Raw genomic sequence first — 24,625 nt, forward strand, 5'->3', positions numbered from 1 at the left:
GTCAAGATTTAGAAAATCAATTTCTCAGACCTCAATTTTCGCGTTTGTTTTTAACAAATGCTTAAAAATTTAAAACATATTCGCTTAAAAATTTAAATACAATCGGGCCTCTTATCTTACGACCCTCTTATGCTACGAAACCTCTTATCGTACGACAAAAAATCCTCTTATGCTACGACCGCGAAAGGGGAATTATATCCTCACTCTTAAATTTTTGTCGTAGGATCGGAGGTTTAAGGGGAAGATTCCGGACCGAAAATGTCGTAGGATAAGAGGTCCGACTGTACATATTATCGAAAATTAATCTAGAGCAATTTGTCTGACAAATATGTGCGAGTGTAAATTTCTATTTTAAATTTTCAACAAACGGCTACCAACTATAGAAATACGTAGTAAATGTCAATATTTTGAAGGTACCTTTCTGTTATATTATACATGTATATATTGTTTGAAAAAAATGGCCGTATTGCCTGTATTGAACCCTTGTCGAATTCTGCGGACTTTGATGTTGTAAAATGCATCTTCGATGGCGACGGATTCGCAGTCCCATTGCGACAACGCGTAAGAAATGTAGTTTGCCCGAGTGGACAATGACTGCTCGAGTAGTCGGGGCACGTATCGCGCACGCCAGGAGGGACATCGTAGCCGCTTCACTCTCGACGAGGACGAATGAATCGAGAGAGGTGCTTGACATTACAATTATCGGATAAACGTGGCGCGGGCACCGTTACGTCCGTCTTAAGCCAAAGAAAACGGATGACGCGCTCCCGTTGGAGAAGCTACGGCGATTAGCCGAAAGAGCACTCCGTGATTTATGAATGTCGGGACGAGCAGAAATAGTGGAAAGAAAAAAAAAAAAAAAGTACCAAAAGATAAACCACTTCGATAAAACGAGAATATTCAACCGAAAAAGTTTGCGAAGTAAACTCGATATTCAATGAGTAAAATACAATTTGTATTTCAACGATATAAATATATGACAATCTCCACCTTACATCAAACGTTAATAAATCATTAGCTCGCCACTTGAAAAGCTTAAGTCATAATAGAGCTCTTATCATTTGATTATAATGTTGAGACGTATAATTAAACTTGAATGTAACCTGGCGCGACGGTACTTTGAAAGCGTCGCTTCTGTCGTTGACATCGCCGTCCATGAAGGATACGCGAGTATATCTCGCGTATACGCAATTGTAGTATGCAAGTACTTTAGCGATGCGTACGTGTGTACGTGTGTGTGTGTGTGTGTGTGTGTGCGTGGACGTGCGCATCGGGAGTCGATGTGTTGCCGCGTTAAAGGCCATAACGAGTCCTCGTGCGGCGCGATAATTACAAGCCTCGGGTACCCGCGGAAAGCACGCGCGGATTGCGTTATGACATGATTATTGTAGCCCGCCCTGCCCCAGCAATATGGTGTAACATGCCTCGCAATACACTCGCCGGCGATGTGTCACGTCGCGGTGCGTCCACTTTATACGCAATTACAACGCGTTATAATTTTGTTCGAGAACGTGAAGCGATATATGAAACGTTCGACCTATTGACAGAAATTGCGCTCGTCACAAACGCGGCATTTTTCTCTCTCTCTCTCTATCTCTCTCTCTCTCTCTCTCTCTCTCTTTCTATCTCCACAATCACAAATTTTTTTACAAAATAAAATAAAACTTTTTATTTGTCTTTTGATTTTCATCAATCGTGTGTATAATGATAAATTCACCGAGGAAGAAATCACTTTTAGCGCGTAAGTAGTACGAGTCTAAAATTTACACGACATGTAAACATCATATGATTTATAATTGTGGACACTGTTCACTTTGATTATGAAATCGTCGAATTAAACGAGAAATGGAGATCGTATAATTAATTAAATAACGGGAGATTAATGCTCTCTCTTTCTCTCCCTCCCCCCTCCCCCCCTCTCTCTCTCTCTCTCTCTCTCTCTCTTTCTCTCTCTATCATATTCAACTGACAGGGTCAAAGGTTGATAAAGATCGTTATAACAATTATACGCGCAGGAGAGCGGATTGTGGATTATGACATGATTATTATGGGTGGTGCCCCGGTCCCGGTGTAACGGCACAGTTACAATACACTACCCGGTAATACGTCAAGCTGTACGTCTACTCCATGTGCCGTTGCATACCAGCTACGCGACATGCAACTACTCTCTTCTCCCCCCCCCTCTCTCTCTCTCTCTCTCTCTCTCTCTCTCTCTCTCTCTCTCTCTCTCTCTCTCTAGGAGTACCGCGTTGGACAGAGAGAATGAGAGTCATGCGATGAGAGATGCGTAGATGTGGGCTTGCCCGATGAGGAATGAGGAGGAAGGTGGCACGACACATGGCAGGCAAATTTACTGTATGTAGCCTTCCCTCTTCTCTCCGTGCTTTACATTTTTCTACATAATTTTGATCACGATGCTCTTCGCTGATATTTTATATTCAAGATATACATACATGTATACAAATATCGAAGATCGCGTACGAGGGAAAGTGATTATGTTGTAACATTTTTTCAATATTTAAAAATTTTTATATCCTCTTTTTTTGTTACTTACGAGGATGATAAGTAATATCTAATTACATAATTAAAATATAAACAATTTATATAATTTATAATTCTTTGAGAAATAAAGTCTTAGCTTCATTTTCTCATGATTTCCTTCTGTTTATAAATTAACCGTGTCTCTACTTTGTAACTTACTTCGTATTTGTTCTCTTCGCGTCCAAGATGGCTGAATTTGTTTATAAATTGCGAGAAGAGCGATCTTGGAACATCATTCTTATAAATTTTTTTCATAAGTAAGGTAACTAGAATATCCTATCGTTCTCGTCAGTGTTCGACAATGGAATTTGTGCGACATACATATTTCCTTATTTCTTATTTATCTCCTCTTTGCAACGCGCGAAGAGCGTCGCTGAAGTCTAACGATGGAGTTGCTGCACTTTCCATTCGTATCCGAGTGCGAAGTGAAATATAGCACACTCGGAGGACGGGAATGAAAAGATATTGGCGACCGGGGGCAAGAATCCATGAGATTCTATGGTTTTATCGCATTAACGCTATTTTTCCGCGAGCCAGAAAACATTCTTTGCACGCGATTTAAAATTCCTATAAAATACTCATCACTGTTTTTTAGTAACCGCAATATTGGAAACGATACAAGAAGCGTTATAAAAAGGGGGAAGGGAAAGAGATTTTCGGCTTAAAAAAATAATATTAAAAAAATAAGCCCGAGGAGAGACGCGATAAATTATCCCTTCTTAAAGAAGCTCCCCGGACTTGTTGTCACGTGGCTTGATTTGATTCACACAATCTGCAATATAATTGACCGTGTCTGCGAGCTACGCGCAAGAAGCTAAACAGTAACGTCGTTTACATGTGTGCGCGTATATGTATGTATAAGATAGGCGAAACATGGGCTAATTCACAGTATGTAAGCTCATAAAAATTCAACGCCCCTCGGAATTCATACGCGTTGTCGCGTCGCGTCCCATCCCGCCCCCGATGCGGCGCGACCGCATTTAAAAAGGGCAAACAAAAGCCGCGTCACATCGCGGCATCTCTCTTTTTCCCTTGAAGGATGTCCACGCGCTCCCGTGTACGCGGCTCCGGGGAGAATTATACCTGGCGGAATGCACTGTGTCTGGGGGGGGTGCGTTTTCCCGTGTTGGGCCGAAATAAAGAAAAAAAAAAAAAAAAACCTTCGTCTTTATATCGCGGACTTTGAAGCCGAAACACTGATAAATTCATGGGGCACGGTCGTATGTATTATAATGGCGAGACATAAAGGGACATTGTGCGACTGCGATGATTCCTACACGAAGGAATCGTGAGAAAAAAAAGAGGGGGGGGGGGGGGAAGAAATTTTCGACTTAAAAAAATAATATTAAAAAAATAAGCCCGAGGAGAGACGTGAAAAATTATCCCTTCTTAAAGAAGCTCCCCGAACTTGTTGTCACGTGGCTGATGTTATCAATGCACTTTGATTCACACATCTGCGATATAATTGACGTATCTGCGAGAAGTTAAACAGTAACGTCGTTTCGATAATATCCCTCTTTGTGGAAGGTTATTGATTACAAAAGTTATCGTTCTATTTATAGATAAATCCGGCTTTCTCTCTTTTCGATCATCATCACGTGACGCTTGTCAAATTTCTTAATAACGGTGTAAATAGACAAGAAATATTGCGAGATATTGGAAAGATGTACATTTCAATATAAACTGAAACATTTTACGTTGAAATGAATATTCAATGCAATTTGAACGGCGAGACGGTAAAAAGGATTTCATAGAAGACTGATTCCGCGTGACTACGCACACACATACATACACTAGAAGACACAAACTCTACACATATAGAGAATCCGTGCACCTTTTCAAACTGCTCGACGTGCCGAGATCAAAAACACTGTTTCGAGCTCTCAAGGCTGTTCAACCTCGAGCTTTCGAGTTTAACTAGTTACACATCACTGTGCGCACTTCACTGTCACGTGTCACCGGAATCATAAAGACCGGAAATAATTGTCCCCGTTAAAATGTCTGAATATGACTTTTAAGCACATCGATATAATTATACAATATGATGCCGCAGTTAAGTAAAACGCAGTTAATTAAAACGAAGTTATATATAACAAAGTTATTAATTACTTTGTGATAGAAGAGAGTTGATTTTTGTCAAACGGTTTTTTTATCTCGCTATCGCTTCCACGTATTAACGTTATATCAATGTTTTATTACAATGTTATAAAAAAAAAAATGTAACAAAGAGTTGCCATTATTTTGATTATAACGTAACAACACTCTGGTGAATTTACGATATTTAAAATTTATGTTGATAATTAAGTGGCGAAAATTTCGTTTGCAATATTTTGAAATAAGATCAGTCGGCTGCATTATCCAGATTATATCAGGGTCGCATAAATTTTCGACGCACTTAAAAATGAACAAGCGGTTGACACGACCCCTCTGCGTTATTCCACAAAAGTAATTCTTCAAAGGCATTTCTCGCGTAAATGCATTTTGCATGCAAGGGCAAGCCGAATGCTACGCGACGTCCACGTCTGCAGCCCGATATTTCATCATAACGCGCGATATTCACTTACGAATCTTCCGCTGTATAAACGTGAGAGTGCGCTTTCCCAACTGAGAGTTCTCATCTGTATTAAGTGTAACGGGTGTTAGCAGACGGCTCGGATGCGCGCACCTATCTAGATACCCCCCGAAATTGTTTCGCGTTCGATCGTCTCTCGCTATGTTCGGTGAAGCAAAAACGATAGGAACAACGTGCTCGTTTCTGTGAAACTCCGTAAAGATACTTAGTCCCGAGCTGCATCGGATGTACCGCGCGTAGTTTATCGGGGCGCGCAGCATGCAAGAAAAAATAGAAAACTCTACGAGCAAAGACTATAGAAATAAAAATAAGGATTGAGAGACGCAAAGTATTAGAGAGCGATCTCTTTAATCCATCCTTTCGAAAGAGAGAGAAGGGAAGAACCAGGAAAAATAAATTTAAATCTGATTTTCTCTCACAAGTTTAAGATTAATTTCTTCAACTTTTTATAAAAAAGTGAGTTAGATCACTGTCGCAAAGCTTCAATTTTAACTTTGATGATCGCTTTTTGTATGTATATCGTTGTTGCGTGTATACACGTCTTTTTCCGGTACTTGCGAAAATGTTTTGCCTGCTTTTTTTTTTTTTTTTTTAAGAGCGGTTAAAATTCGCATCTCTTTCTGTATGTCATCAAGTGCTTTAAGAATGTTGCAGAGATAAACAATGGTCCGTTTCGTCTGGTTAGGTGTTAGTCTTCCGCGCGTGGTGAGTGACTTTTGAGAACTGAAATAATTTATTTGAGGTATGTGTGTGTATATATATATATATATATATATATATATATATATATATATATATATATATACGTACATGAGACAAAAAAAGAGAGAAAAAGAAAGTCTGTATTTAATTTTGCACGCCCTCTCAAACACTTAATACAGCGCTTAACTTTAAGATAATCTTAACTCGTGGCTTAGTTACAGAAACATTTAGCACAAAAGCTTGAAAAATTACGGAGAAAGGCAATGTCCGAGCAAATTCCTGTGAAAGCATGTAAAGTCGTCGCTGAGTTTGTTCGAAACACATTTTTTTATACACATGTACCGAAAAAAATTGTATTCTCGAAATGTATATTTGATAAGTCTTCTTAACAGATATATTCTTAATAAAGATATTTTCTCTTTTACTTGATATTTTTAAAAATAGCTTATTTATAAATTAAGTACAAATTGTTTATTTAACTTGTGAAATTTGATAAATAGAAAAATAAATTAATAAATAGCAAATGTCTAGTTGTAAAATTCTTTATTTTTGTCATCATTAGGATTAATAATTCAAGAATTTTATTTTATTAAATAATATATTGGTAAAAAATTCCATTCAGTATATATGTTTGTAGATGCTAAGAATATCTGACAATGAGCTACCTTTTTTTTATAAAAGATTTTGTTTTTAAATTTTAAAAAGGATCTTTTTAAAGAAAGATAAGTAAAATTTTCTTAAGACAAGAATATAATTTTTTCGGTATTATTAGATTTACTTGATAATAAAAATATAATTAATCTTCTCTCAAATACATTCATAATCTATTATAATATATTTTATACTTAGAAATCTCACGTTCGACGATATCTTTCAATTCTTATTGAATATTATAAAAATAAATAGAGAAGAATATAATAATAAAAAGATAGAAAAATTAAAATGTATTTAGGAATTCTTAGAGATACGATCCATTAATGTTATATTGAATAAAAGTTTTCTGTGATAATCTGTTTTCAAATATATCTTTACTTATGTAAACATATTCTGAAAAATCACGGCTTGATTTCATTCAAGATGTGAGATCCTCTGAAAATATTTTTTTCTTTCTCTCAAAACATTTGGCGTTTCGTCGCATTCGCTGCGACGAGTTTTCCCGATGCTGCGCCTCTTCGACAACGTTTGTGCACACAAGGTAACCCGGTGGTGAGTGGAGGAAAGAAGGGTAAGAGAGTAGAGGAGGAGGGGATAGGCCACACCGAGACACGTTAATGAGTTTTTCGAGGGACGTGCCGGGCGCAGAGACGATCGACAAGAGGCGAGAATTAGAGGTGCGAGAAAGCTACGAGTTGGAGGGGGGAGAGGTCGTCTGGCAACAAAGGAGGAAAAGTGGGAAAAGGCGGGATAACGAGAGGAAAAGGGAGAGAGAGAAAGCGAGAAAGAAGATAATCGCGAAATCGAGGGATGCACGCGAGGGGGCCGCTCAAGATCGATTCCCCAGTTTTAAATTTAAATAAACGCCAGCTCGCGTAGCCGATAAGGGCCCTACCTCGCAATAGACGCGCGAAAGAGAACCCCTCTCGTTTTAGTGGCAATCTTTCTTTCCGCGCGCAGCCAGGCTGTTTGCCGCGACAGACCCCGAGAACACTCCGACAAGATCAATATCATGAGAAAATCCGATCGTCATTACACTAATACTCACATCTGCCGGAGATTTTCGTAGTACTTTATGACGTAGCGATAAACGCAATTCCAACGCAATTGAGAAACATTAAGAGCAGGATATATCTAATAGCGTCATTTATTTCCGCAGAGATGACTACGAATCACATAAAAAAAAATTAAATTAGAAACATGAAGCGTTGAAAAAAATCCGATCGGTAATATCTCGATATTCATCTCGATAATGATCGATATCCTCCGAGTGTTATTTTATTACAAGAGGAAATTTCATTTCCTTCTCTTTTTTTTTTTTTTTTTTTTTTTTTAACACAATGGGATTATTACGTAGAAGAGATTAATATCGTGAGCAATGCTACACAAGAGAGGCACTTTCGCGCGATATAGCTGGCCGATGCGAGATTAGAAACTAACGATAAGAGAGCGAAGATATATCTGTTGTGAGGTAACAATTAATTTTAAATTTATCGATAGATTTTCGCGAGGGTCATGAAATCGCATTTTCGCTGGTCGAGAAAGCAGATGATTTCCAGGCTTTACTCGGATAAATCGAAATCAATGGATTCAAATGCCGATCTGTAATATCGGCGCCCACGTGGCGTGTGCTCCAAGCAAAATTCCAATTTCCTCGCGGGCGTTGGACAATTAAATTACAATCGGCAAACACGATAAGCACGATCGTTCCCATCAGAATGGATGTTGCAGGGTAGCATCGTTTAAATCAAAATGTCCGACTTTTTTTTTTGAAAAGAAAAAAAGGAACAAATGAAAACACTATTTCCTTCCACCTCCCCTCTCTCTCTCATACTATATTTATCGATGTATAGATCAATACTTCCTGTATCATAAGCGCTAAATCTTGTTTCCCCAAAAGTCCCGCGACCCGTTAATGGTTTCATACATAAATGATACTGTAATTGACGCCGCGCGATACTGCGCACTTTTATGTGTGAGAAGCTGTAAATATTTAACAAATTTTCTGAATAAACTTTTTTCCCTGCACCGGATTTCTCGTTAAAAATCGTTTAGTGAGGAGTGCGAAAGAGCGATAAAAACACGTTTTGAAAGACAATCTTCTAAAATCAACATTTAGTTATTTGCGAACGTACATTCATCTCTTGCACGTAATCGAAACAAACAGTATCCTCTCGTTCTCGGTTTCGCCGCTACAGTTCCTATCATTCTCGTCGGAAGAGTCACAGAGCAGCGTTCACAGAGTATGTAATTAATGAGCGTATCATAATATATTTATATTCGAGGAAAGAATCGCGCGAGTATTTTTGCAGCTTATACGTACTTTCTCATTAATACGAGATTTATTTAAATCGCAGAATGTATCCATTAAAAGAGATTGAGAGATTCATCTCGCGCAAAATTGCTCGAAAACAAAGCAGACTTCTCGTGATCGTACGATGACAATTGTCGGGCGCGATTATATCGCGCGCGGATCCTACTTTTTCTCTCTCTCTCTCTCTCTCTCTCTCTCAGGTAAGATTTTTAGCATCAGTGCGTCATAATAGGACGCACCTTTACGTAATTCTGAGTTTGCAGGTGGCTTAATTTTTGCCGTAACACGTCTGTCGCTGCGCGCCGGTCCGCGTCCCGCGGAGATACGGCACGGATTTTTCTCGTTGCTGATTTTAATAACAGATTGCTACTGGAAGTACCGTGGGCGGGGAACGTTAGCACCGAGGAGACAAGAAGAGGAAAGGGGTGAAAGAGAAAAAAGAGAGAGAGAGAGAGAGAGAGAGAGAGAAGAATCGCGCCTGAGTCACTGCTTATACGTGACTACGGCGACGCCGTCGCCGCCACCCCCTTTTGCCACCTTCGATATAACCATTCCTACCCCATCCCTCCTTCCTCCTCTCCCTCCCCCTCCCCTATCCCCGTGCCGCATTCTCTGCAATGTTTCGCCGTTACATTCTCCCTTCGAATGCGATACCTATACTTGCCTACGCGAAGGACGGACACGTTCGAATAAATTAAAACGATTCTTTCCGTGAGCTGCAACCTCATCTCAGCCCTCGTCCCGTCTGTCTGGCGAGTATCTTTGGTGGCGGTGAGAGGGCAATAAATAAAATTAGCACGAACTCGGTGACGAATCGCGTCGAGTTGCTGTTACTGCTGTCTACCTGCGTGCGAATAGTTTATCGTGCTCCCGTTTATTGCAAATCGAATTCTTGAACAGATCGGGCCATTTGTCGCGTCGGTATTCAGTCTCACGAAAACCGAATCGGTAGAGATGAACACGAATCTTCGTGAAGGCTGGCTATGATTCAAAAAAAAACACACCCAAAATAGATCACATGTTTGTAACGAACGTTCAACTTGTTTTTATCGTTTACAAATGTCGAACTCGTCTCTGAAATACGTTCCACGATATTAAAAAACTTTTACGATGCATACGATGAAATTGAATATTTACACACAGCTTGCATCTTTAATTATTAAATAAAAAAAAAAAAAAGTAATTTCAAATAAAGGAATATAAATATAAATTGAAAATTAGATTTTTTTAAAAATTTAAAATCAGACTATTCATTACCTTGATTTATCTGTATTAAAAATTCTTTCAAGTACGCGTTCGATTGAGATAATTTGTCATGTTGCCGTCAAATTTTATGAAAACGAGAGGTTGAACATTTTCGAGAACTTTATTCAAAAATTCTAGTTTACACACTCGCGTTTCTTAATGGAAATTTATGCAGAACGCGCTACACGTAATTTCGGCTTTCTCCCCTTCATCAACAAGTCTGTCTGTCCGAGTCGGAAATGGCGACTTTATCATTCTAAATTCGCGCTAACTAATGAAAGTCGAAAATTATATTCTTCAGCAGAATGTTATTTTGTCGAAAATGATATACTTTGACGAGATACGCATATCGTCTCGCATTCTCACAAATTAGAGCACGTACATAAAATTATGCTCCGCGTGATTATAACAAAGAACTGATTAAAAGTCGACAGCGGTGCCGAGAAGGATAAGCGCGATATGTAAATATTTTTTCAACGAAGCAGAAAAAAATGACAAAAACTATACAATTCTTGAACTAGAATTATCGTGTTAATTGCAAACGTAAAAATGAAACAAAAAAAAAAAAAAAAAAAAAAAAATAAAAAACATAAAAACCGACGGTATTTACGGGATGTACGTATTATGATATCGTAACTTTACAAGTATAATGCACGCAGATAAAACATCTAAATATAAACGTATACATTTCTGCCTTCCCCTCTCTCCTCATCGTACCTCCATACTTGTCCCGAATATCAACACTCGCAAAATATTAATAATTGTACCAACGATACAGTGTTTGCTTTTCCGTTAACTGTATTAATAACTGCAACGAGGGAGTTCAATTGTGTTTACTGAAATTACATTCGCCGGCAAACAAATGCGTCGTCATAAATGCGGCAGTGCGAACGCATTGGTTGCCACGCATTCGAGAATGAAAATATATATTCCGCGAGACGTTTACAGGCGTGTGCCGACGATAGATTTGTGCGACACACAACGCGATAGTCCCTATAATTATCGTACTATAATATATATAACGCGTTATACGTCACGTTGCGCGAAACTGTACGAGGGATAAAACAGTGGCAGCGCGAAGGGGGCAGGTTGAAAAACGTATACGTATATCGCTTTTTCAGACCGTAAACTTGTAATGTCATCAGACCAAGAGGGTCACCGGTAAATGCTTGTAATCTGCCCGACCATTTAATTAATCTTCGTTTGAAAGCATAAAAACGCGCAAAGAGCGTTACGCTGATCTCTCAGCTGCAAACCTCTGTTATTCCCTCCATCGAAAAATATGTCATCATCGCTAAAATGTCATCATTTCTTATCGATCGTTAGCCTTTATCACACACATATATTATTGTGTAAACCGTGATATATATACAGTTGATTTTTTTTTTTTTTTGTAAAATTGGATTATTTTATAAAGCGTCAAATTTTTTATTTAAAAACTTACGGTAAATTTAGAGAAAGGCTGAAGTTTTTAAATAAAAAATTTGACGCTTTATAAAATAATCCAATTTTATTATATATATATATATATATATATATATATATATATATATATATATATATATATATATAAAACAAATAAGTAATAACTAACAATAAGAAATACAAAAAAAAGAAAAAATGCATATATATTTTATTATATATTTATATATATAAATTTAGTATATATAAAATATTTTTCTTAAATCCAAAGAAAAGAATGTTATTCATTCTTATACCAAAAAACAGGATATATCGGAATTTACAGCTCTTATTATTAGTGATGTCGTATATGTCAATAGTGAAACAAGTCCTACGGCTATTTAAAAAAACTTCATATTGCGAATGGAACATAAAAATTCACCTGACAAAATATTCATCTGGCACATACGACCGATTCGTTACTACTGAAATTTGTGCCAATGTTATTGACCATTGTAATACTCTGTCGTGATACGCAAACAAGTTGTAATATGAAATAGCCACGGGTCAATGAAAAAGCTAATATTAAAAGTGTTTTTCTTGAATGAATGTGAATGATTGGAACAAGAAATTGGATAAAAATTTGTATTGCTGAGTCGCTAAATAGCATATAACATATAATTCACAATAGATATATAATATAATATAATTCACATTGTATACTAAATGTAACAATGTTTATTTGAAAATTTTGCGGATACCAGCCATTAATCTTCAACATCGGCCATTGAAACAAATTTGTCTAAATGCATTTGCATAATAACAGATTAATCGTTCTACTATATAATTACATTATATAAGCTTAATACATATAATTAAATAAAATAATTATTATAACGATATAGAATAATGCAGATTATTTAGAAATATTCATTATAGTAAAGATAGTATTATATAAAATCTTATTTTATTTCTGATATATCTCGTGCATTCTAATTGCATCTCTTTCAGTATTGTACATTTATATTGAATTTATTTCCCGCATTATATTGCATCTTATTTCTCGCGAAAATGCACCAAGTATCTAAGAGCGAACATTTGCAAAGCGCAATAATAACCATCTGGCCAATTTCTTACATAATTTCTCGTCACGATGACAATAGCAAGACATATATCGCGGACAATACTATTGCGTTATTACTCAATCGTAATTTAATTTCAAAAGAGCCCAGAATAATACTCATTGACAAAAGCCTTTGCTAGTTACGCTGCCACAAATAGAATTAAAGGACGCCTAAAAGGATAATCCATGGTGTATCCGCGTTCAGAACAGCGGCAAATACATTTATCCTTTGTTTGTCACCAGCTTTCGAATGACGTCTCATTCGAATCGTAATTACGAGAAATTTTTCTGCCGCTGCTGAATTAATTAATTAATTACATGGATATAAATCATCAATCTTTATTGTTTTCTTGCCTATATTTTCGCGGCATTTCTCGCCTGCAGTTTTGGTTTGAATGTTACGTGAAAACTCGAGGGAGCCGTCTTAAGAATACGAAGATTATGTTTCGCATAAGCTCCGACAAACTTCCGCCTCCATCGTTCTTCACCATCTCTTTGTAGCCGACTTAAAAGGCGGATGCAATTTTACTTTACGGATAATTAATAATTAAATATCGTGGAGCTTTCAAAGGTAGCGCAATACGAGACGAGAGACCATAATCGTCATTTCCTCATTGGATGTTATAATATACGTTTCTCGCTATATTTTAAATGTTAAAAGAAAAGTCATTATAATTAGTGATATTAGAAATTACGAGACATTTCCTTTAGATTTAAAATGTCAAATCTCAATTCACATAACAGAGAACAACCTTAATCAAGTAGATTTTTTTTCAAACCTTTTCCGTATCATATTCAAATTAAAAATATCAATTTTTCTCAAAACACACACAAACCCAATTCAAAATCAATTAATCTTATTCAGACACTCTGCAGATGGATGATAAATAATGATCAGAATATTTAAGAACTGAAAGACAAAAAATAGTGCTGAAAAATTAAATAACCATAAACTTTTGCAACCATAATTAATGGGTACGCGATTCGCGCAAGCGAATAAAATCCGTGAACGCGAAATAATGATATGCAAAAAAAGCGATCCACTTCGATATGCATCAGCGAACGCTATCCGGATACGGAAACAAGAGACAAAACAAGCGTGTCCTGGTGAGCGAGCATGTCATGGGAAAGAGGCACGTGCCCGGTATTTAGGAGGAGCGGTAACGTAACAATAGGCAAGTACAGGGGTGGAAACGGCGTAATGGTGTGTCGCGGTTCGCCCGAGCTTACTTTTATGTCTCACCGGGGAACCCCGACGCCGTCTCTTTCTCTTTTCTTTTCCTTTCTATGTCCCCCTGACACGCGCACTCACACATGATCCTGACTTTCAACGCTCCATTCGCTACCTTTCTCCCGTTGCCGTCTCTCTTTTTCTTTTTCTTTCTCTCTCTTTCTCTCTCTCTTTCTCTCGTTCACTTGTACATTTATTTTAGCCTAGCAGGAAACAGCCTAAAAGCACAAGAGCGAGAGAGAGAGAGAGAAACAGAGAGAGGTAAAAGACTCGGTAAAGGCCGCTTTGTCGCCGGTTTCCTTTCCATGTTATTAAATTGTATGTTGTTGAACCCCTTTCCAGAATATCGTACTGTAGCCTGACGCCGCAGTTGCCACTTAGAGGCTACCTTACAGCTGTAGCAGCCTATACGTTATTCGTCAGATACCTTTACTCTCACGCGAGAAATCTGGTTGGCCGAAATTTAATTACGTGATCCTTTTTTTTTTTATGTTTATTTTTCCGTGACTTTTAAACGAAGGCAACGTTAACGCATCGACGCGTGTAAAATAAAATCTTTGTTCAGTTTTTAATTAAATCATTGATTATAACGTAGTAAACTTTAATTAGACGAAAATGTGTGGGACTTTAATAAAAAAATTTCTGAACAAACTCGGGAAGAGTTTCTCGTTATAAAGATAATATTGGTATTAACTTAATATCATACCAAAAGCCCGTATATTTTGTAATAATTGTACAATTATAATTTTTCTTTAAATTGTACAAAAAAACATAGGCTCCTTTGCTCGTTCATCGTATACAGGAGAAAATATGACACGAGAAAATATTTTTGTTCCTTGAAGATTTGCGCGAGCACGTTTATTACATTATGGATGATTATTTTGTCGTGTCATATAATATAACCGCCATAGATAGATTATTATCGGTAAAATGAAAAATGTATAGTGTGTACTTACAGTCGACCGACACTTTGATCTGCTTGCTGACTGTGGGTGGTATGCCGTTGCTGGCGATGCATAAATATGCACCCATATCCAGTCTCGAAATTCTCGCCATTTCCAGCGTTTCGCCTTCCCACTCCAGCACTGAAAACCACGATCGTACCGTCCGTTATATAAATGCAAATCTATCTATCGCGGTCAATTATTTCGCGCATTGACATTTTTTTTAATTACTCCATTACGTTTGAAAATTATAATGTACTGCTTTACGCTCGTCGAAGCATAAAGCTCCGTTGTACGAAATTAATATTACCGGATAAAGTTTTATTGATCGATATCTTGACTCCGTCGTCTCGTTTCCAACGGATACTAGGCGTCGGACTTCCGGTCGCTTTACAGGTGAGAGTCACATTGGCACCCTCGCGAACAATCGCGTCCGACGAACTTTGCGAATCATCGATGTTCGGTGGCACTATAACGACAAAAAAAACGTTGACTTTTAGTTGATTATAAAAAGCACATCAAATTCATTTTTTTTTTTTTTTTTGCAGTTAAATTGATTTACGCGTAAAAATTGCTAAAAATTTACATTCTCTATACATATTATCAATCGTGAATATTATACTCAAATATATTATTATATATATATATTATTTGTATCTCTAATTATTCAGAATTAATGTAGCTATCAATTAATATAATATATATCGCACTGAATATATACAAGTCATTAATATAAATATATATATATATATATATATATATATATATATATATATATATATATATATATATACAGACAAATATTGGATACGCATGCATGGAGAAACACAATTCAGTTACAATCGAAAACGATTTTCATTGATAAATTTAAAAGAAGCGAATATCAACGTTTATACGGGAATAGCAGCAATGGCGCGCAGATAAGAAGCGAGTTGGAAGGAAACGCCCGTGAAAAACTCGTAATCACTAATGATAAGAAGCGCCTTCTCCGCTGTAAGAGAAATGTTCTGAAGGATTGCGAACTGGGAAAGTCTTGTCACGTTTTATCCCGGAAATGGAAAGAACGGGGCGGACTATGTTTCCGCAGTGAGCTTTCAAGCTCTCCGCTATTTTGCATGCCCTTGACGGATTCTTCCGTCCTTTCCTTTCTCTCCTTCGGCAATTACTAAACGGGCTTAACATCGAGATGAAACGGAATCCTACGTTAACGTAATAACCGATCAAAAATCAAGCCGATGCGCGATTTTCTTGAAAAGAGAGAGAGAGAGAGAGAGAGACCGTTCAATCAGATTCGCATCAATTTGCACCGCAAGAAGAATGCGACAAGATTTATAGATACAAAAAAAGCGACAATTTTTTATATTTTCATAAATATTACATTTCGTAAAAGATTCTATTAAATTATTACTCATGGAAAAATGATTCCACTTTCTTTGCGTTGAGGAAGAAAACATCATTATCGAAAGATAATTTCATTCCGTAAAACGCGTTTGATTTTTGGTATGATTTTGTATTGCCGAATAGAGCCGATTAAGTAAAACGGCATGATAATACTATTGACTAAGCGCCCAGTATAGTACACGTGGTACATGTAACGTTTATTCATAATTTATGAACGGCGCGCAGTTGCGTCAAAGAGTTTAAAGTGACATTACTCGCTAAAAATTAAGCGGCAAGTATTAAGCAGAAACGGCACTTTTACAGTTTCTACCGCACACGTGTTCGTTATCGTCGGCACGATACGTATATTGCATATTGCAAAGAGGGAGAAAGAGAGAGAGAGAGAGAGAAAGGGAGAGGTTGTATATGTATAGGTATTTCTGAAATAAATGTCTCGAAATTGTGTGTTTTTATACGGATAATAAAATTGAGTGATTAAAACCATTTTTTTTGGACGCGCATAAAAGAATAAATTTAATCACGGCTGTAATTTATAGTGACCAATGCGTTATCGATAACTCTATTTAATTGCGACAGTGATATCTCATATATCTGCATATATTGACCACGTCATCGCTACTCTTGAATTAAACGTGCGTGCGCGCGCACGTGAAAGAGAGGCGTATAATTCAATTATATCGTCGTCGTGGTAACGAATAATATTAGTATACGGACATACGTCGTCTGCAACGTCGACGTTGATCAACCTGGAAATGCAAGTCGTTGAATTGGCTGACGTGCTTAAAATGATATCGTACTGGTTATACGCGATATATGACACATGAGCCAAATTACTCTTCTTCTTTGTATATACTAATTAATTAATCGGTACTTGTGACATATTAGAAGAGTAATAATAATATCAATTATCAACTGATTGTACACAATAATTAATTTAACGTGACACATTGTCAAGTTAAATACCACGGTGTAAACACAAAGTCAACTCTGTCTCTCTCTTTTAAATGAATAGAATAAATTTTCTTGGCGTGTAAAAAGAAAAAAATTTTAATACAAAGAATAAAAACAATTGTGTGAAATTATAAACTTTCAGAGGAAGAGCAGGAAAAAAGAGACTACTCTTTTAAATGACTTAAAATATATCGACTACAAAACGGGAGATGTGAAAGATGCGAAAAAAATTAATTTCAGTTGTCACAAGTAAATTGTAATAAATTAATCACGATGATTTTAATAATAATGTGCACTAAAATAACGAAATTGTGAGAACAAAGATATCCATTTATACAATATATACATGCACGGGTAAATTTGGCCACGTATCTAATTTCTTCAAGCTATTCACATTTCGCAATCTCTACGTTATATAATAACTAACGTTCAAGAAAACCTTCTATTTAATTCTATCGTTAGATATTGGATCGGATTTCTTAAACAATCAAATTCAAAAATTATTTTAATCAATTCTCGTAATATATATTTAAAACGAATCGTAAATAAAATAAAATAAGCGTAAAGAAAGAAAATGAAAAATTATCACGATGGGGAATATCTGAATATATGTGATGAAGAGAAATATTTTGTATACGATAGATTTATCAGTAGATTTTTAGAAATGAAAGAAAGAAGTTAATTGAATGACCGATAATGGAAATTAACTCAAATATAGGATATTATGATTTGCAACATATTTACAATAATATATAATAGAAATAACGATATACGTGTATATTACATCTTTTATTTTTGTATTTTATTGTAATTATTTTATTATTATTATTGCATCTCCATTATTCCTTGCACGTATCTCTGTATACAATTATTACAAACGTAGAATTATCTTGTCTGATATTTTATATTGTTAAAACGGTCGAGTGGATAAAATGGATAATATTACACAATGATTTTTAAACTATAAAAGTTTTCTTCTCTCTCTCTCTCTCTCTCTCTCTCTCTCTCTCTCTCTCTCTTTCACACAAAATTAATTCTGATACCATTATCGACGACACAATTATTAATTCTGTTATTACGAGATTATTTGTGAAGGACAGTTCATAAATTACTCCCCTTGCCGACAATTGATTAGGGTAAACTCGGGTAAGATGGCCAGAGTTTTTTTAAATGCAAAAAATATACTTTTATTTTTATTATTTTTTAATAGCGTTTGACATATTATCTTCGCTGAAGCTTAAATTACGTAATATTATCGAAATTAAAAGGAAAATATTTCATAGAAATTTTATATTATCAAAATAGTACGACATAATAAGCATTGGCCATCTTACCCTTTTGAGGAAAAGATGACCACAGTGACGGAAAGATGGCCATAGTATTTATAAAAAAGTAGTGAAAACGAAAAGAAAAATGATAGGTCTTATAATAATTTACATATCTTTATAATATGTCTAACGTCGATTACGATAGCTTAACTGTAATTTATTCGACGTTATAACAGTTTTTAGTGGACGAATGAAAAACTTTGCAGGTAGTCAAAAGTAAAACGATGATATAAGATTCACAATATCGTTATTTCGAACAATGTATGCGCATAAACTACTGTAAATATCGATTATCTTTGATAATGACTAAAAAAGCGCAGGTAGATAGCGATTATTGAAAAAATTACAGCCTATGGCCATCATACCCTAATTTATCCTACAATCGAATTCGACGAAAAGAAAATTCCCTTTTGCCAATCTTTTTGTCCGGCAAGAGCCGCGTGGTCACCGGATACAAGGGAACGCGGCCAATCCTATGAATTACCGCAGGTGTCCGCCGATATCTCGCATTAATGCTAATGCAGGGTGTTGCCGAATTGTTGAACAAGGGCAGATTGAATGCGCGCGCGAGCGAGGGTAGGGGGTCGGTCTCACCCCCTCGCACAGCGTTATACTGCAGTCGCGTAACGGTCTGTTGATGCATTATTCAAGCGCAAACGCCGCCTCCGTCGCGCGCGTGTTACCGCGTCGCTGTTGTGCGTTAACTTGTCGTAAAGTCTTCGGTAGCGCAACGTTGGAGAGACGACGTTTCGGAGAAGAGATTGCTCGATCCGCCAGTCGGCGGAGGGTAACCTGAGGGTAAACACACACACACCACCCCACGATAACTACCCCATATTTTCCCTTCGACGTGTACAAAAATATATACATTACGCGTGTATCGCGCGTCTAAATATCCAAATATTGACGATTCTAAACGGGATTGCCACTTTATCGTCGTATCCCTTCAATCTCTTTCAAGTTTTTTTTAAACGAAAAAAAAAAAAAACATTCAATCTGCTCTTTTCGAAAACTGACGAATCTGACTGATATGCATGTTGTTTTAGTAGTGTTATGCTTCAGAAATTAATATCAACACGCAATGTTAAATACTTATAAATTGCAGAAATGCAAAACAATTTTTTTTCGCGGTAGAAGAAAATATATACCTAACAAATAAAGAGAGAGAGAGAGAGAGAGGGAGAGAGAGAGAGAGAGAGAGAGAAGGATGCGTCGTCGCTGTAATAATACTAAACGTTGCTTTGTTCCGACAGCATATTACAATTAACATCCAAAAGAGGGAACTGTACGGGGATAATTATCGAGTTCCGTCGTGAATGAAATCATTGTGAACTGCAGATTGCTAATTACGGTATGCCCTTAGAGCATCTAACTCACTATATATAATATGCTTCTTGATTGATATAACCCATATAATTTATGCGCTTGATAATATAGAAATTTGATTCAAGAAGAATATAAGAATATAAGAAGAATGTAAAATTCATGCACATTTGTCATCTACACTCACTTTGAGACTCAAAGTAATAAATAAATTTTTTTTTTATATAAAAATTAATTTTTCTAATCATTTTCATACAAAGTATTTTAACTGAGTAATATGCAAAAAATGTGGAAAAACATTTGAAAAAGACTTACTTTAAAACATTATTTAAAAAATAAAAAAAAGAGAAATATTTTTTTATATAATTTTATTGTTAAAAAAATGAAAGGCAAAAGTTGAAAATAGAGTGTCCCACAATACGTTGCTTGTCTCATAAATGACTCTTAATACGAGAGATATATTTCTTTTGTTGCTATCTACAGGGTGTCCCAGAATTCGCGGACACGGAATGCACAGCGTGATTGTGCCAAAAGAGGGAACTTTTTCCTCAGCAAAAATGAGACAAGTTATCATTTTTTGCTAGTTTCGAAATTTTGCTATTATATATCTCTGTAACTAAGTCTTGAATAAAAATTTTAGTAAAGTAAACTCCATCTAAAATTAACTGCAGAATATAATTGCGTTAATCTTTTATAATTCTACAAAGTTGGATTTGCGACAAAACCCGTCCTTTTCATTTGCTTATAACTGGAAAAATTATTGATTGCCTCGACATTTTTGCTGAAGAAAAAGTTGCTTCTTTCTACACGAACAATCACGCTGTGTATTCCGTGTCCGCGAATTCTGGCGACACCCTGTATAGTAGTTTCCAAGCAAACAGTCTGTAAAACAGTTTGGCTCATCTTGCGGATATAATGTGGATTGGATGCAAGAGGAATTTTCAGCGCCATCAAAAGACGCGCTAGTACATTATAGTGTCTGCTTCTCTAGTTTCGCGGCTTCTTTACCGGTTTTAAGCCGGCCAACTCGCCTTTAAATCGAATAAAAGTCAGATGGTCTCGGGCTTCTGCTTTATTTACGGAGATGCGGTGGTCGACCGCGAGCACGGCGAAGACCGAGAGGAGATTCCGTAACTAAATAAAGAGACAAGAACAAGGGATATATGATATCCGATACGTTCACCTGGTCACGAAGTTAGCGATATCATCGCCGAATGTTTGCACAATATGGCTAAGAATATCGATTTTTCAACGGTACCACATATATTCTCGTGATATTTTAGCCAGACGAAATCAAACGAGATGCAATCTCTCTCCTTTTTCAAAATCTCTCTTTTAAATTCTTATTTATTCATTGGATTTATAATGAATCAAATTTTTATATATATATATATATATATAAAATTGGAAAAAAATTTGCGTTCACATGTACAAAGAATATTTTAACTTTAACTTTTCTTTCCACGAAAAAGATGGTGCACATAAACCTGCATTTCTTTAAATCGATATACAAACATTTATTTATTCATTGGATTTATAATGAAATATATATGTTACATAATATAAAAATTAAGGAAAAGAAATTTGCGCTCGTGTACACACACACATGTACAGGAATATTTTAAACTCTATGTTTCACACGTCTCCTTTTTATTAGATAAATAGGGTAAACTAGGGTATGATGGCCATAGGCTGTAATTTTTTCAATAATCGCTACCTACCTGCGATTTTTTAATCATTATCAAAGATAATCGATATTTACAGTAATTTATGCGCATACATTGTTCGAAATAACGATATTGTAAATTTTGTATCATCGTTTTACTTTTGACTACCTGCAAAGTTTTTCATTCGTCCACTAAAAAACTGTTATAACATCGAATAAATTACAGTTAAGCTACTTACTATACGTAATCGACGTTAGACATATTATAAAGATATAAATTGTTATACGACCCATAATTTTTATTTTCATTTTCACTATTTTTTTATAAATACTATGGCCATCTTTCCGTCACTATGGTCATCTTTTTCCTTAAAAATTGGGTAAGATGGCCAATGCTTATGTCGTACTATTTTTTGATAATATAAAATTTCTATGAAATATTTTCCTTTTAATTTCGATAATATTACGTAATTTAAGCTTCAGCGAAGATAATATGTCAAACGTTATTAAAAAAATATAACAAAAATAAAAAGTATGTTTTTCGCATTTTAACAAACTATGGCTAATGATTAAATCGGTTCCAAACCATTGCTCAGAATATATAACTAACACGTGATTATCTCGCAGCAAATCCGAGAAGACAGATAATACCTAAAACGCATCAGCGAAGCTTGTTACATACGCGATGTAGTCATGGCAGATCGCCATTGTGTCGGGGCACTATCGACATTATCACGAGAGTGTTGCGAGAGTGCCGCGCCGGGAAATCTTGCGTGTGTTTGTGCGACGGAGGGCAAGAGTCCCGCGGAAACAATTAATCTAGCCCGCTGATTACTCTACCGACGCATCCGTCCCCGAGTACCGTCGCTCTCGCTTTAACGGCCTGGCTGCAGCCGAGATGTCAAAACTCGAGATATTAATATGTTCTCCTTGGTTGGCAGAGATATGACTGGCGACCGCCTCAGGGTCTTACTGATATACTCTCTTCCGATTAAATTATTATAGCTCCGTTGCTGGCTCCCATATGTAAGATTAGCAGAATGCTATATTCTCCCCGCTCGCTAAATATAAATCTGTTTAGATGGCTACGATAAAATGCTTACGCTCTGTTTCGCGCAAAACTTCGCGACAGTAAGCTGACTCCATTACGCGAAATGAGATTTATTCGGAGGATCTAATGGGTTCACAGTACGATACAATAAGACCGTAAATAACAATCGATCGGGCAATGTTCTCTGCTAATGGTGCAACAGAATTAACGTAGAACGTATGAGATAGTTCTTTTTCTTATCAGAAACAATAAAACATGACAGGATAGTGATATCACAAGAAATATGTCTTTATACACGTTTGTTTATGAAAATAACTATTTCTGATAAAAGCATGTAGGTATTTCTGTTTCTTTCGACTATTTTAATAAAATGCAGTTATAATTAATCGGTAGTTTAAAGCTTGAAATTAATAAAAGAATGAGTAATTATAGAAAATTGCATATTATTATAATTATATATTTGTTAAAGGGAAAGAAGTTTTATAGGAAGAAATGCGCGAATAAAGTCTATTTTTCGGACAATAGTAGATATGCCTTTCCGATTAAATTACTATCATTTTAATATTTGTAAACATATAAGGAAGGAATCGCTTTTTCCCGTATGAGTAAAATATTAAAATTAAAAAAAAAAAACAAAATTTAAAAACCCCAGTTAACATGTTTGACAGTTCGATTCCAAGAATTTCGATAACATAATACTGTTGAAATAAATTAAACAAAGTTAAGGAATTTTAATGATACGTCAATATATTCCACAAGTTAACGCGTTCTCACCTACAACGTGTAGATAGCCATATTGCGTTTTGGCGGCGGCGGTGTTAATCTGGCACATGTACTTTCCCTTGTCCTCCTCGTGCACGTCGTTGATATGTAGGAACCAGGTCCTGTGCTTATCGTGCGACACGGATATTCTGGGGTTCCTGGTAATAACGTGATTCTGTACCGTCAGGATAGCGCTCTTGTCGAAAAGCATCCAGGCCACCTGAAACGAGACGGATATCATATTATATCGTAAATAGTTGACAAAGTCGCGTATAAGAGGAAAATTTCTCTACTTTACAACGAGGCATCCTCGGTGATATTTTTCAAGTTAAAAATCTATTCATCCATTCGTAAAATTGATCTGACCTTTATTTTATTTTCTGATTAACGCTAGAGTTCTCATGTTTGTATATTTTATATACGTTGTCTCTATAAATAAAGATTGCTCGAAAATTTGAGCAATCTCGACCGAATGGGTGAAAAGATATTTTCTTAGTTGTGCTGTAAACTAGAGATCGTAGAAAATGAATAAAGATGTACAGTGACGATAGGAAGAAAGGAACGCGGAACAAGGAGAAATGAGATTCACGAACGGGACGGATGATCAATGATGCTTTCAAGCACCGAGTGATCTACAAACCTACTATGGTTATAGATACTCGTCAAGCGGGATAAATCGCTCCGGGATTTCGAAGGCATCCTTTATAAAATATCCTCCGTGGTATATGTAGTAACGCACAATATACATATACATATATATTGCGATATGCGTTCGATGTTTTATACGAGGCAAGTTTTTCGCGGATGTGAAGAAAAACTTTGTCCCCGGTTGAGTTTCCATCGTTCAAATGACCGATTATTGAGATTCCGGACGGTTGCTTTCTGCATAGCACCGTTGAATGACGTCTATTGTTATTGAAATATGTATGCTGTCTCTTTCCGAGAAACAAACCGGGAAACAAAATAAGAGACTAGAGGCGGAGATAAGTAGAAAGTATCGCGACAACGGGGATGCGGAAGTGCTCCGGAGATATTTAGCCGATTTTCTCATTCATGTCGAAGAAAGTGAAGGCCGACGAGCGGTAACAAAGGCAAAGGAGAGAGAAGAGGAGGAATAAAGAGGAATTTCTGATCTCTCTCATTCGCTCGCTCGCGAGAAGTCCCTGGAGAAATAAGAAGGGCAGCGAATTCTTTCGCGCTCGGGCACGAGAAACCGTTGCACTTACTTCAACACAGCCGTCCCCCTTTTCACAATGTGCAAATGCTCCGGGGTTGTACAGACAGGCTATATTGCGCCATCGTGATAACTCTCTGCGCGATGTTAACTCTCGCGATGTTGCCGAGAAGCTTTTGCGCGACTAAAGTAAAACAGAAGGACGCGCGGAAAAGCAACGTCACCATATTTTATTTTAAATG

General features: G+C 36.4%; 1 protein-coding gene and 1 long non-coding RNA gene across 4 annotated transcripts in view; one reads left to right on the plus strand and one right to left on the minus strand.

Annotated features, from left to right (window-relative positions):
• LOC140666541 (uncharacterized) overlaps nucleotides 1-24,625 on the plus strand; it is a 180,828-nt gene that overhangs the window by 73,527 nt on the left and 82,676 nt on the right. The gene's annotated exons all lie outside the window — the stretch shown is intronic.
• The window catches only part of LOC140666535 (lachesin), a 177,405-nt gene that overhangs the window by 50,299 nt on the left and 102,481 nt on the right, over nucleotides 1-24,625 (minus strand). For both annotated transcript variants that reach the window (XM_072893810.1, XM_072893809.1), the window contains exons 3-5: nucleotides 23,222-23,429; nucleotides 15,038-15,196; nucleotides 14,740-14,868 (exon numbers count right to left, since the gene is read on the minus strand). In XM_072893810.1, the coding sequence (XP_072749911.1) occupies nucleotides 14,740-14,868; nucleotides 15,038-15,196; nucleotides 23,222-23,429 (496 nt within the window). The remainder of the gene's footprint in view (nucleotides 1-14,739; nucleotides 14,869-15,037; nucleotides 15,197-23,221; nucleotides 23,430-24,625) is intronic.

This window comes from Anoplolepis gracilipes, chromosome 6, assembly GCF_047496725.1.
Source record: "Anoplolepis gracilipes chromosome 6, ASM4749672v1, whole genome shotgun sequence".
NCBI lineage: Eukaryota > Metazoa > Arthropoda > Insecta > Hymenoptera > Formicidae > Anoplolepis > Anoplolepis gracilipes.